We start from the raw sequence: 15,039 nt of genomic DNA, 5'->3' as shown, positions 1-15,039 counted from the left end.
ACATAATATATAGACATGAATTTACTAGTAAATACTTCAAAAACGTTAAATTCAACAGTATAAAAAGACCAAAGAGGTGGGCCCATCTGAGGGACAGAACTTCTAAAGAATGAATGCAGAATTCATCTTCCAAAATCAACTTTTCCACAAAAGTAACATGGTACTGTAGAGAACAAAATTTTTATGGGCCAAGAAAGTCATGGGCTGTGATTCCACATTTGCTATTTGTCCTTGGGCTTTCTTTGCATTTCCTTTTACTAATCTATAAAAAATGGAGTTACAGCCTATTATTACTTTAAAGACTGAAATCAGATGTCACGGTATCTAGCAAGGACCCCAGCACATAGCAGGGTACTGAGCAAACAGCACCTCCCAGCACTGTGTTCCTCTATTATCTCATTAAATTACTGTGATTTTCCATTAAATACATTTCATATTGTATAACCTAGGAAAAGTTTGTAATTAGTGCATTTCTTAACACAAGAAAAAAACTTGTGAAACACAGGGGGAAAAAATGCTACCAAAGAACTCAATACAGAATCACTGAAAATTGCCCATGTAGGCCGGGCGCGGTGGCTCAAGCCTGTAATCCCAGCACTTTGGGAGGCCGAGGCGGGCGGATCACAAGGTCAGGAGATCGAGACCACAGTGAAACCCCGTCTCTACTAAAAATACAAAAAATTAGCCAGGCGCGGTGGCAGGCGCCTGTAGTCCTAGCTACTCAGGAGGCTGAGGCAGGAGAATGGCATGAACCCAGGAGGCGGAGCTTGCAGTGAGCCGAGATCGCGCCACTGCACTCCAGCCTGGGCAACAGCGTGAGACTCCGTCTCAAAAAAAAAAAAAAAAAGAAAATTGCCCATGTCAGCAGAACACTGGAGAGGTAAACGCCGTGTGTGATGACAGGAAGTTGGCGAGACAAGAGGGCAAACAGAAAGCATTGAAGAGTTCATGAAAAACAATCCTCTATTTTGAATAATTCTCATTACTAAGTACAAACTAAAGTTTCTGAAGACTAAAAGCACAGTAAACAAAATTTTCAAAGTAACGGGAAACAGCAAACACTGCAACTTTGAACACTCATTTGCCGAGTCTCCCACCTCAGTCTCTCCCTTCTTCCTTTTCCTGATGTCCAGTCTCCATTCTACATCCCCATAGCCTTCCTCTAACAGGGTTCTGCCCTGAACTGGAATTTAGGGGAAACATTTATACTCCAGTAAAGTAGATCTAACTGAAGGGGAGAATTAATAGAAAGAAACGGCCTTAAAATGGGTTCTCCTGTATGTGTAGAATACTGTTCCTGCATCCATTTTTAATTTAACTTTCACATTGAAAGGGTAAGATGCCATCACTTACATGAAAATAACTAAAAATTTGAATTCCATTATAGATGTGACTGATTTACTTTCTCTAATCTGGTAAAATAATTGGATTGTGTGCCCTAAAATGTATGTATTAATCTTGGTAATAAATATAGTTAATCAGTAAAAAGCACTTTAGAGTAAAATAAAAATATTTTCAAGTTACATAGACTGGTTCTATAACTAAACAAAGCTTCTCAAAAAGCGCCAACCATTGTCTTTTGATTTGATTGTCCCATATGACTTGCTAACTAAAATATACTGTCATCTTGAAAATTGCTGAATTATAAAACAGCCTTCAAACCTAATGTGCAAATTCAAACTGATACACTTAGGGGGATGTATAAATTGGCTTAGATCCTTTGCCTATAATATCCATCTGCTAAAAGCAACGGGTTTTAAGAAGAAATGATCAGGGGAACAGAATTAGGCTGGAAAATGATCATCTCTGATTATTCAATACAGTTCTTGTTTCATTAGATGTAGTAAGGAAAACATACTTACTGCTACTTTCTGACTTGCATTATCTCCATGGATTGTGAGAAATGGGTTGGCGGTAGCTGTGTGAAGTGGGGGTGCCTGTGTACCTGCAAGAAGGTTGTTGATGGGTATTTGTGTTGGTCCAGGGATCTGCAGCTGCTGAAGTTCAGGCTGGTGGTGCTGCTGGTGGTGATGTTGCATTAACTGATACAAAAAGGCTTGATGTTGTTCCTTAGGGAAAAACGTGAGAGAAAGTGAGTTCCCAAGCACAGAATTCAGCAATCAGATGAATCTGCCTTTTGTTTTCTTTCCTTTAATATTAGATATTTGCTAAGAAAGAAAACAAGTATCTCATCTAGGAAAATATGCTGTACTAGATAATAACTATCTGCTATAAAATGTCAATATCTTCAGTGAACAGCTTATTTTTAAAACAGGACACACATAGGAAACTTCTATTAGGTTATCCGTGATGATCAATGAGGGAATGCAGCAGCTTAGAGAAATCAAGGTGGACATTTGAATGCATCATGCGTGGTCAAACCCTTTCCAAACTTAAAACAACTTTAAAGTTCCCGTTCCTGCCTGTCATTAGGGTGATTTCTTGACACAGTTACAGACCACTCTTTACAGCAAGCATATACTTCATGCAGCATATATTTATAGATTTCCTGAGCGCTTACTAGGTGCCAGGCACTGCTTTTGGTGCTTGAAACACATTGAGCAGGGAAAGGCAAATAAATGAAAACGTTCAAATGTGATTACTGCTCTGCGTCAAGGGAAACAGAATTGTGATTGAGAAAGTCTGGAGGGAGTAGGGTTTAATGGTCAGGTTGTAATTTTAAGCAGATTACCCAGGGCAGTTTTCATTGCGAAGTTAACATCTGGATGAAGATTTGGAGATGAGGGAATTAGGTGGGTGGATATGGGGGTGGACGAGGATTTCCAGGCAGTGCCAAGGGCCTCCAGAGGGGCAGGTCCAGCAGGATCCAGTAGCAGCAAGGACCTGGGGAGGGTGGAGGGAGCCAGGAGGAAGTGAGAAGAACGCAGAGCTTGCAGTGGCAAGGCATGGCCAGCCTGGCTTGTATTCATAGTAAAATGGGAAGGTTTTGAGAAGTGGCAGAGTCTGATTTCAGGATGGAGTCAATGTGGGGTGTCACAGTGAGGATGGAGCTGCCATCAGCTGACGTGAGGAAAATGATGGGTGGGGCAGGGTTGTGCAGGAAGATCAGCTGTTTGGTTTTGGACACGTCATGTTAGAAATGTCTTTTAAGATATGCCAGTGGAGGCCCGGCGTGGTGGCTCACGCCTATAATCCCAGCACTTTGGGAGGCTGAGGCGGGCGGATCACGAGGTCAGGAGATCGAGACCATCCTGGCTAACCTGGTGAAACCCCATCTCTTAGTAAAATACAAAAAAATTAGCTGGGTGCCTGTAGTCCCAGCTACTCAGGAGGCTGAGGCAGGAGAATGGCGTGAACCCGGGAGGCGGAGCTTGCGGTGAGCCGAGATTGCACCACTGCACTCCAGCCTGGGCGACAGAGCGAGACTCCGTCTCAAAAAAAAAAAACAAAAAAAAACAAAAAAAAAAAAACAGTGGAGCTACTGAGTGAGCAGATGGATTACAGGAGCTTGAAGCTCCACAGAGAGGTCTGGCTGGAGATGTAAATCAGCACAGAGATGCTATTTAAGGACAGCGATAGGAGATCACTGAATTCCACCTTGGGCGCACTCAAGAGGGTGAAGAAGAGGACCAAGAAAGGATGCTAAAGAGGAATGACCAGTTATAGGAAGACACCAAGATGATGTGGTATCCTGGAAGCTGAGGGGAGGAAATGTTTCAAGGAGGAGGAAAAGTGATCAACTCTGTCAAATGCTGTTGCCAGGTCACATAAGATGAAGAATGAGAACTGACCACTGGATTTAGCACCATGCAGGTCATCTGGGGGAAGCAGGGTCAAGCAAGAGTGTCGGGCGGAAGCTGTGCAGAGGCTTCCAACAAATTCTCACCTACATCGTTTGATCCCTGTAAATGAACAAACTTTAGCCCACAACACTGGCGGATGAAGGAAAAAGTACAGTCCTTTAGTCCTCATGGTCTCCAAGCAATAATTTGTGCTGAAAATTCCTTAACCAAGTTCTGGAAATGAGACATCTACACGTGCTATTATTAGAGTAAAATCTTGATTAATAGGAAGACACCCAAACAAATGGAGTTTTAGTACTCATATTAAGATAAGGCAACAGATAAGAAAAACAAGATCCCAATCTTAGTGTCAGCATTTTTTTTTTTCTTTTTTTGAGACGGAGTCTCGTTCTAGTCGTCCAGGCTGGAGTGCAGTGGTGTGATCTCGGCTCACTGCAACCTCTACCTTCCGGGTTCAAGCAATTCTCCTGCCTCGGCCTCCTGAGTAGCTGAGATTATAGGGACACGCTACCATACTCAGCTAATTTTTGTATTTTGGCCGGGCGCGGTGGCTCAAGCCTGTAATCCCAGCACTTTGGGAGGCCGAGACGGGCGGATCACGAGGTCAGGAGTTCGAGACCATCCTGGCTAACACGGTGAAACCCCGTCTCTACTAAAAAATACAAAAAACTAGCCAGGCGAGGTGGCGGGCGCCTGTAGTCCCGGCTACTCGGGAGGCTGAGGCAGGAGAATGGCGTAAAAACCCGGGAGGCAGAGCTTGCAGTGAGCTGAGATCCGGCCACTGCACTCCAGCCTGGGCGACACAGCGAGACTCCGTCTCAAAAAAAAAAAAAATTTGTATTTTTAGTAGAGACGGGGTTTCACCATGTTGGTCAGGCTGGTCTCGAACTCCTGACCTTGTGATCTGCCCGCCTCGGCCTCCCAAAGTGCTGGGATTACATGCATGAGCCACCATGCCCGGCCAGCAATTAAGAATTTATATACACTCATATGCAGTGTGCCTTTAACACCCCTCTAAAAGACTGAAAATCATTCTCTAAGCAGCCCAACTACATGAAGAGTGCTCGGGAAATGGGTCTGGAGGAAGCCCCATGACTGTCCACAGGGCCAGGCCTGCCCTGCACCTGAGCCACAACCCCACTTGGGTCTCGGTCCATACTTTCTCCCCTTCTCCAAGTTCTCTATTTCCCATCTCCCCTCTCATCTAACCGTTAACACCCATCTCCCTCCCTTTACTTCTTTTTTTTTTTAGACGGAGTCTGGCTCTGTCGCCCAGGCTGGAGTGCAGTGGCCAGATCTCAGCTCACTGCAAGCTCCGCCTCCCAGGTTTACACCATTCTCCTGCCTCAGCCTCCCGAGTAGCTGGGACTAGGCACCCGCCACCTCGCCCGGCTAGTTTTTTGTATTTATTTTAGTAGAGACGGGGTTTCACCATGTTAGCCAGGATGGTCTCGATCTCCTGACCTCGTGATCCGCCCGTCTCAGCCTCCCAAAGTGCTGGGATTACAGGCTTGAGCCACCGCGCCCGGCCCCTCCCTTTACTTCTAATTAAGAAAATCAGAAGCATTGAAAGTGGGATTGCTTCAACCCTCCACATAAAACCCACCTCCAGTTGTTCTGCCTGCCCTGCTGGTGCAGTGAAATACTGTTCTCATCTCCTCCTCTGCTAGCACCTTTCTTCTCTCCTATGCCAGAAATGTCCCATCAGCATACACACATGCTGTCACATTCAAAATGAGTCAAAACTGCCCCGTGGTACTACCACATCTGCCTCCTTCTTCCCTTTCCTCTACTTTCCAAAGTGACATGTCTTAAGGTGCCCATATGCTATCTTTACTTCCTCTCCCTCCCATTTTCTTTTGAACCATTTACGAGGTTTTTACTTTTATCACACCCAAACTGTAAAAAGTCTCTAGACAACCTTTAAGAAACAGTTCCTGCCACCCAGGCTGAGGTGCAGTGGCATGATTACAGCTCACTGCAGCCTCAACCTCCTGGGCTCCAGTGATCCTCCCACCTCAGCCCCCCAGTTAACTGGTATCACAGGTATGCACCACCACGCCCGGTTGGTCAATTCTTTCTTACCCTACCACAGAAGCATTTTACACAGTTGACTCCTCCCTTTCTGGAAACATTTCCTTCACCTGGCCCCTAAGATGCCACAGTGTCCTTGTCTAGGCTCACTGGCCACTGTTTCTCAATAGCCTTTCTTTACTGGCTTATTCTTTTCTAGGGTGTCCAGGACTCAATCTTCATGCTCTAGGAGTCTGCATCAAATCTCATGGCTCTCATCACCTGTGCAGCACTAACCCCAGATTTCTATCTCTAACTGCATCTTTGCCTGGGACTCCAGACACCTACTATGCAACTGTCTTATCTCCACTTGACTTGCACATCTAAAGGGATTTCAAACTTAGTGTGTCCATGACACCTATTTTTCTCTCCAAAACTGGCTGGATTCTGTTCTTCCACATCTCAGTAAAAGTCACTATCCAACCATTCAGAATTCTTCTTTCTCTTGTATGTCCAGCAAACAAGTCTTGTTGGTTCTATCTTCAAAACATCTGGGCTAGGCACAGTGGCTCACACCTGTAATTCCAGCACTCTGGAAGGCTAAGGGCAGATCACTTGAGGTCATGAGTTCAAGACCAGCCTGGGCAACATGGTGAAACCCTGTCTACAAAAAAAAAAAAAAAAAATTAGCCAGGCATGGTGGGACATGCCTGTAGTCTCAGCTACTCAGGAGGCTGAGGCAGGATAATCACTTGAGCCCAGGAGATGGAGGTTGCAGGGAGCCCAGATTGTGCCACGGCATTCCAGCCTGGGTGACAGAGCAAAACTCCATCTCAAAAATATAACTATATATACCACAATTCCAGGCAGTTTTCAATACATAGCCCATACTATTTTAACACCTACGTCTCCTGCCTGGGTCACTCCCTCCCTGTTTCCACTTTTGCCTGTCTTCACTCCCCCACACCCTATAATACACACAGACTATTCTTCATATAGCAGCAAAACGAATCCTTCAAAATGTAAATCATTATTTCACTATTCTGTTCAAAACCCTCCAATTCTTAATCCTGAAAAAAATGGAGAATGAAATAAGATAAACAAAACTGAGACTGTCAGTGCCGGGTGAGAGGAGGAGGACTACACAGGTCTTCAGGGTGCTCTCCGCTCTACTTTTGGTACACTTGAAATTCTCCGTAATAAATTTTTTAAAAAATCGCCAGTGGCTTTTCATCGTATTCAAGATGAAGTCCAAATTTCTTGCCACAGCCAAGAAAGGTTGTATGCAATCATCTGAGACTCCCTGCTTGGCTCTGACCTCTCCCACCCTTACCACACTGCTGCTGCCTCCTCTTCCACACACAAGCATGCCCAGGCCTTTGACAGCAGTTGCCCCTTTACCTCCAACATGCTTTCTCTCTATGGCGTACTCCCTGAGCTCTTAGGTCAGTCTGTGCTCAAAAGTCACCCCTTGCAGAGGCAGGGCCATCCTATATAAAATGGTCCTCGGTTCCCTATGCTCTTCCCCCCTTATTCCACTTCCTTGTTCTCCTCAGCATTTATCAGAACCAAAAAGCGTTCATCGTGTCCATCCATCTCTTGTATCAAAATGAAGCTCCGGGAAAACACACACCACATCTCATTCGGCACTGTGTTACCAGAGCCTATGGAAGCACCATGCCACGTGCCCTGTCACTTTTAAGTTCAGGAGTGAATGTGACATCACTGCAGGTATCACAGCCTGTATACCACATGGCAAGAAAAACTTTTTGGAGTATGCATTCAATAATGTTATTTAACAAGGAGAAATCTATACCCACACTGAATATTACAGCTTAGAACACATGCTCCTAATAAAATATTATCAAAAGAAAGAACTTACTGGTGTGAGCTGTTGAGAATTTAACAACTGCTGAAACTGCTGTTGATGAATAAGTAATTGTCTTTGCTGGTCAGAAAGTAATCCTAGTCCTGAGGCACTGAAAAATGATTACAATTCTTACTTTTTACTACACACCTCTAACGCATTTTTAGAAGTTTAAACATGAAAGACAACTTTTCAATTTGATGTTTAATAACTTAAGTACAATTTTTAATCCAAACACTTTGAAAACAATTATGTACAAATTATGTGTGTGTGTGTATATATATATATGTATGTGTACAGCTAAACAAGAATTCACATTGTCAAGAAATCTTTTTATTATAAAACAAATAGGCCCTACCTTATTTTATGGAATAGAAATTTACATGTGTTTCTAACAGGCATATGTAATAATTTATCTTTAATTATTCAAAGATAATTTAACTCACACTAAGTAAACACATATTTGAAACAAAGAATCCAAACATACTACTGATTTGACTTATCCTTTTCTAATGGTCCCAATGGTAAAACTAAACACCAATGAAGAGAGCTAGAGGAAACAGCTTTCTAGTACCCACTGCAAATCCATTTAAAAGTATTTATTCCCCCAAAAGTATGTTTAATAACAACATAGTATGTTTAATAACAACATAGCTTTAGTCCCCTAGTTTTGAACAAGCATTCAAATGTAGTTCCAGTACAGTGAAACCAATGAGTCTCACTTCCTGGGAATTCAGATAAATAAATGACCTTTATCCTATACCAAAATCTTTGATTAGAATATTAAAAATATTACATACATTTTAAGAAACTAATATTCATGTTATCTCCACTATATTACCTTTCTTCAGAATTTGATACAGGAATTCAATATACAAATAAGAAAAACTATTATTTAAAAATAGACATCACAGATTAAGACTAATTTTCAGCACAAAACATATTTAATGCTGTCACTATAAGTGAATTCATTTAAATCTAAGTTTCAAAAATAAATGTACTCTGTGTATAATATACTTAAAATTTTTGGCAGACTTCTTAAGGTATATCTACAAAGAAACACATTGAAAGCCCCAATCTAAGGCATAGACAACACTGGTACTCCGTTAGTTACACTAAAAAACCCAAAACATACTTAAGTTTCTTACCTGTTAGTCAGTGTAGCTGGCATTGGATGTGTTGCATTAGGTGGTACAGTTGTGTGAGTGAGAGGGGTAGGGTTCTGGGACATTGTGACAGGAGTCTGCATAACCCCATTTAAAGCTCCTACAATGCCATTAATTGCCAGTTGGTTACCTGGCAAAGCTCCAATTATTCCACCCACTGCAGACACGGCAGGAATGGTGGAAGTTACAGGCTGCATTCCACTAGCTAGTGCCCCCACTGTCACACCATTGACCTGCTGAACTCCACTCACTCCTGAGCCTTGTTGAGCCGGACTCTGCCCAGCAGGAGGTGGGGTAGAAAGAGCTGATGAGCTGCTGGTGCTTTGTCCACTGGAGGTTAAGTCCTAGCGTAAGAAGAGAAACTAAATTGAAAGAACACAGCAAAACTGTTTAAAATAATTTAAAACCATTTGACATAATATACTATTATTTACAAGTAAATCACACAGATGAAAATAACCACACAAAAATTACCTGATTTAATACAGGAAGAGAATTATCAGGTAAAAAGCTGTTTCCTATATGAGGGCTCTTACTGCTGTTCAAGGAATCAGTAGTAGGAGCTAGAATAATAAAAGACAAAAAGAAACCTATTTACCCTATTAAATTACATTATGTGTAAGATTAAAGGCTTATTTAAAAGCTTATGCTGAAGCCCATATCAAAACCACTTAAATATCAAGTCTTGCTATTCCTAACTGACTTAAACAGGAAAAAAAATCTATATTGAATACCATCACTTTAAATCAATAATGAGATCATTAGACATTTAAGTAAATGTTACCATTATATTATGGACTAAGGAAGTTAGAGTAAATTCAAGTTGATCACTTAACAGGATTCTTTATGCCCTTGAAAAACGACCTATCATTCCTTTTCTACATCTTCATATAACTGGTGACCAATTATTACTCACTTATAATACAAATAACATTGAAAGCCTATTTTCTTTACATACAAAATAAATATTTTCACACTTACCAGTCTGTGCTGAAAATGTGTGTATTTGATGAGACGGACTAGGATTTGCTGTTATTGTTGGAAAAGGCACTGAAAGCTGTGCATTCAATAACTGAAGCCGTTCCTTTTTGGCAGTCAAGTTTTTAATTTGTTCCTCTAATCTTCGGTTTTCAACTTGAAGTTGGTGTAATGACTTCAGCATTCCTAAAACTAGCACACATTTGGATAGTTTTTAATAACAAGTACACACATGAGACTAAGTATTTTACACAGTGCCAGTAACCTTAGAAATAAGTTACAATAGAACAGTAGAAATTCTGTAAAGTGTTTCTAAATGATTAAGTTTTGTTCCTAAATTTGTATGTGGGATTACATTTCCTATCTATGTATTTTTATAAGCACAAAGGCAAAGTGTTCCTGGATGTACCTTCTGGAAACTTTGTTGCCACATACCAAAACACACACACCAGCATCAGGTAATTTTCCATTCTCAGTGAAAAGTGATGACATTTTATTTTTGTCAAAATAAAAGCCTATTAAAAATTCAAGAGCCTGTCACTATTTTTCATTGAAGTCATATATAGAATGGTTAAGGATCGCACCAATACCCTTTACCAAAATAACAAGCACATGTTTTTGTTTGTTGTTCCATTTAAACGAAGTGCTGCCATCAGACTTCCTGGCAGGAAGCCCCTAATCCCAGCTGCTCAGCATGTTGCTCTGCAGGTCACCCAGCAGGGAGCGCTATGTGTGCGCCCAGCCACGTCTCCAGTCCTGGAGAAAGGCGCATCCCCTGTGAACAGGCTGGCTTTTGGTCTGGCCCCCATCACCTCAGGTACTTCAATTCCTTCCACAACTCGGACCTCCCAACTAACAACACAGAGTGTTACTGTTAAGATTTTTGAAGTGTCCATCACATACTAAAAAGTTGTATTTGTTTAACATGACCTCAGGGCCTTCAGAAGATACAACTCCTCTGGTACAGACACATCTGGCCATTTCCCAAGGATTTAGCTTTTATCCCTTCCCTCCAAGATCCCACAAAGAGATCTTAGTGGGCCCAAATGAGATGCAATAAGACTAAGCTAAACCTATCCTCCAGCTATCGTGTTTAAAGGATTAGCCCGGCATGAAATTTCCTCACAATTACCATTTTTTGTCAGGTTACCATTCACAAAATACCAATTTATGGCACTTAGCCAACAATAAGCAAAATGTTTCAATAAAATGAAGCAGCAAAAGTTTATACTCCAAAATGACGAAAATCACCTATTTTTCCCTAAAATTAAGACAAGGCCACATCTCCAGCTAACCACCACCTATTTTAACTCTGCATTTTACACCCATGGCCCTAATACTTAAAATGGTGAAGATACTGAAATATAGATATATAGTACATGCTCTATAATCCAACAGATGATAAGCATAATATATATTAATTATAGATTTAATTAAGTAATTATTAGTCTTCCTCCAAATTATGAAGAAGCTAGCCGGCCATACTTGACTATATGTTTTTTTTGTTTGTTTTTTTCTAGAGACGGAGTCTCGCTCTGTCGCCCAGGCTGGAGTGCAGTGGCGCGATCTCGGCATCCCCTGGGTTCACGCCATTCTCCTGCCTCAGCCTCCCGTGTAGCTGGGACTACAGGCGCCCGCCACCATGCCCGGCTAATTTTTTTTTGTATTTTTAGTAGAGACGGGGTTTCACCGTGTTAGCCAGGATGGTCTCGATCTCCTGACGTGATCCACCCATCTCGGCCTCCCAAAGTGCTAGGATCACAGACGTGAGCCACTGCGCCCGGCCGACTATATGTATTTTTTAAAGTAAGTTTTCCAGAGGTGAGCAACGTTTTCTTCAAACAATTAGGCTAAGAGAAGACAGTGCTCATATATTTTAGTAAACTGGTAAGAACAAAGTACAGTGGAGACACAAAGTACCGATATGTATAATCATGGTAAGCACCGAGACAATGCTATATATGAGCCAGGCAGTGGTCCTAATATTTTTCATGTCATTTAATCCTCACAATAACCCTCTGATATGGGTGCATTATTATTCCCAATGGTAAAAATAGGAGACTAAAGAACTTTAAAAAACATGCCCAAGATTATACTATTAATAACAGGTAAAGACAGGATTCAAGTATAAGCAGTAACACTATAGAATCTCTTCTATTAAACCACTACCTTATACTTTCTCTCACTGTATTATATGAAATGTATATCAGAATCCCATTACTACTCTGGATGAAAAGTGACTTCTGCATCCATCTGCCTGTTTGTCCATCTGCCCATCCGTCTTGACTTACACGTAAGAAAATGAATACTTACTGTCACTAGGAGTACCCTGTTCTAATAAAAACTGCTGTCCTTCACTCCACTGCCTCTCCAAAAGCTGTTCTATGCTGGCTGCTACTGGAGGCAGATTTTCCAAACTGCTGTTGCCTGGTTGATCATAGCGAATCTGTAAGCTGCTTACAGGGGATCTGTTGAAAACAATTCTCAAGTTAAAAAGAAGGGGAATGCTTTTAAGAGAGTGCAGTTTCTTACCTAAGCTGATCCCTTTTCTCCTGTATGAGTTATAACATCAAGCTGCCTATGCCAGAAGTATCAGGTTCCTGGATTTAGAAAACCATAATCTACCCTAAAATTGAGTAATTATCATTCTTCCTCCCAATATTATAGAATCAAGGGAATAGCTAGCCATCATAGATAATTAAAAACCACTAGAAAATATAAACACACCACCAACAATCTCTGAAATAGGCTGTAAAATAACTTGGTATGGCATAAGACAAAAGGGTGAAAGACAAAATTAGACTTAAAAATAATTTTCCAGAAGAGAAAAGAGTTCCACCACTCTGCTTTGATATATTTGCTATCACAATAACCCTGAACAATTATAATATTGTGAAAGATATTTGAATTTACAACCAACTAAAATCTCAAATAGCACTAAAAAGAAATGTTTAACAATCTTGAAGCAGCCTTTTGTTATAAATTAAAAATTACTCATTTTCAAGTATTTTCACAATTAAGAAATAAGACCAAAGCATTTTTTTTCTTTCATTTCTGGAAATAGAGTCTCACTTTGTCAGCCATGCTAGAGTGCTGTGATGCAGTGATGGCTCACTATAGCCTTGACCTCCTCGGTCCCGGGTTCAAGCGATCCTCCCACCTCAGCCTCCTAAGCAGCTGGGACCACAAAATCACACACTACCACGCCCAGTGCTTTTTTTTTTGGTGGGGGGGGGGTAGCGGGGAGGTTGGGCAGGGGAGACGGAATTTCACCACATTGCCCAGCTTAGTCTCCAACTCCTGGGCTGAAGTGTTCCTCCCGCCTAGGCCTCCCGAACTGCTGGGATTATAGGAATGAGCCACCATGCCCAGCCCCCAAAGCAATTTTTATTCGATCCTTTTACATGAATATTTCTAAAATGTCTTAGATCTATACTTGAAATGATAAACAACCCTCTAAAACAAAGAGTACCTGTATTAAGATGAACATGTAATGTTCTCTCCACTTTTTGTTTTAAATTAGTAAGTGTGGCCATTTCTGATCTCCAGCTACCATGCTAACATAATACATTTAAAGAGCTTTAGAATTTCCAATGTGTTTGTATATATCTCATATGATCTCCACAACAACCTAGTGAGAAGTTGAAGCCTGGTCCATTTTCAAATGAGGAAACAGGATGGAGTTTTAGTGACTTGTCCAAAGACACACTGCTGGTGAGGTGACAAGAGCTGGGCTACACAACTCAGGTCTTCTAACAACCCACTAGAATTCTTGACACTGCCTTAATATGCTGCTCTACAAAATTTTCATAAGATGTTAAACAAATGGGGTTTTTATTCCATATGTAAACATTATGGGCTACATACAATTGGCCATCCCTCTGCAAATAGTACATTATGCCAGAATAATTTAGGCTGTTACATTTCAGGCTGATTTCTAAAGAGTAATATAAAGTTGGAAATAATATGCTAAAAATAATTTAGTACCATTTGTTAAGTTCCATTTCACTAATGAAAAGGAAACACTATACTAAGCAAAATAGCACTAAGAGATTTTTAATAATTTCTCAGTAGCTTGTAGTATTTCAAGTTTAAAAGGGGGACAGAGAAGTGCTCTTCCACTAAACACCGAGCAAACATCCATTAACTTTCTTCTTTGAAAAGACAAACAACATAGAAGTAATCACAACATAAAATCACAGACTAGTTAGATAATTTTATCACTGTGTTCTTCAGATTCCTGGTTTCCAAAGAATGAATATTTGATTTTCTGCAGAGTTCAATCAGGGAAAATAACACTACTTTTAGTTCACCCAGGAATTATATAGGAAAAAAGGCACCACTAGAGATGTACCATTAGAAAATAAAGTTAGTGGTTACTGAACTAATCTCTATGATAAAGAAGATGTTCCTTAACAGACATTCCCCAAATATATCAGCAATACTATTATTCATGATCTGTCATCACATGAAAAAGTTCATTTTGGAAAAAGAAAAATTTGTAGACATGGAGTCTTGCCATGTTGCCCAGACTGGTCTTGAACTCCTGGCCTCAAGCAATCCTCCCAACTTGGCCTCCCAAAGTGCTGGGATTATAGACATGAGCCACCACGCCTGACCAAAGTTTTCATTTTTAATCACATTTCTCCCTTACTTAGAAGAAAGACCCTAGAATGGGTTTTTCTCTTACTCTCCTTTCTCACCCATTCTCACCCAGTCTAACACCATGCTTGAGGGAGGGTTCCTAAATTAGAGAACACGGAGAAAACAAAGAGAAGGCACAGAAGGGAAATAAAATTAATAGATAGCCATCACCAAAGTTCCATTCTCCCCTACAAACAGACACAGTATCTCATACAACATTCTCCCCATTTAGAACAGAAGGAATATGCAGTTCGGTAACCCCAAATATACTAATTATATTTTAATAAATGGTACCTGAATACTGTCATAAAATAATTTCAAAAAACTTGTAATACATTTGCTATAACTGATTCAAACAATTTAAGAACTAGTAGGAATTTAGTGATCTACCACAGGACTTTACTGAATTAGGAACTGGAGACTAAGGGATTAAGTGCTATACCTATAACAGAGCTAAAACGAACCCAAAGTTGAAAGTCTTGGGTCTACAACTTTAAGAGATCTTGAAACTATTTTATGATCAAAAAGAATTATTCAAATCAATATACAAGTAATAAATAAGAGTTCGAACTGACTGGAAACCAAAGGAAAGGGATTTGTTTTACTT

General features: G+C 40.7%; 1 protein-coding gene across 50 annotated transcripts in view; it reads right to left on the bottom strand.

Moving 5' to 3' along the window:
• Positions 1–15,039, bottom strand: part of LOC101866062 (protein AF-10) — a 228,512-nt gene that overhangs the window by 1,817 nt on the left and 211,656 nt on the right. For 38 of the 50 annotated variants that reach the window (XR_012417533.1, XM_074001160.1, XM_015455633.2 and 35 more), the window contains 6 exons: positions 12,102–12,256; positions 9,792–9,980; positions 9,285–9,373; positions 8,793–9,154; positions 7,660–7,756; positions 1,863–2,069 (listed from right to left, as the gene is read on the bottom strand). Coding sequence is in view for 39 of the 50 variants with exons in the window: in XM_074001160.1 (XP_073857261.1) it covers positions 1,863–2,069; positions 7,660–7,756; positions 8,793–9,154; positions 9,285–9,373; positions 9,792–9,980; positions 12,102–12,256 (1,099 nt within the window). In the remaining 11 variants the exon portion in view is untranslated. Of the gene's footprint in view, positions 1–1,862; positions 2,070–3,752; positions 3,864–6,353; positions 6,442–7,659; positions 7,757–8,792; positions 9,155–9,284; positions 9,374–9,791; positions 9,981–12,101; positions 12,257–15,039 lie in introns of those variants that run through there. The other 12 variants (XR_012417529.1, XR_012417530.1, XR_012417531.1 and 9 more) reach the window with 8 other exon arrangements.

This window comes from Macaca fascicularis, chromosome 9, assembly GCF_037993035.2.
Source record: "Macaca fascicularis isolate 582-1 chromosome 9, T2T-MFA8v1.1".
Classification (NCBI taxonomy): domain Eukaryota; kingdom Metazoa; phylum Chordata; class Mammalia; order Primates; family Cercopithecidae; genus Macaca; species Macaca fascicularis.
The sequence above is the reverse complement of the archived record's forward strand: the minus strand, read 5'-3'. Positions and strand labels throughout refer to the sequence as shown.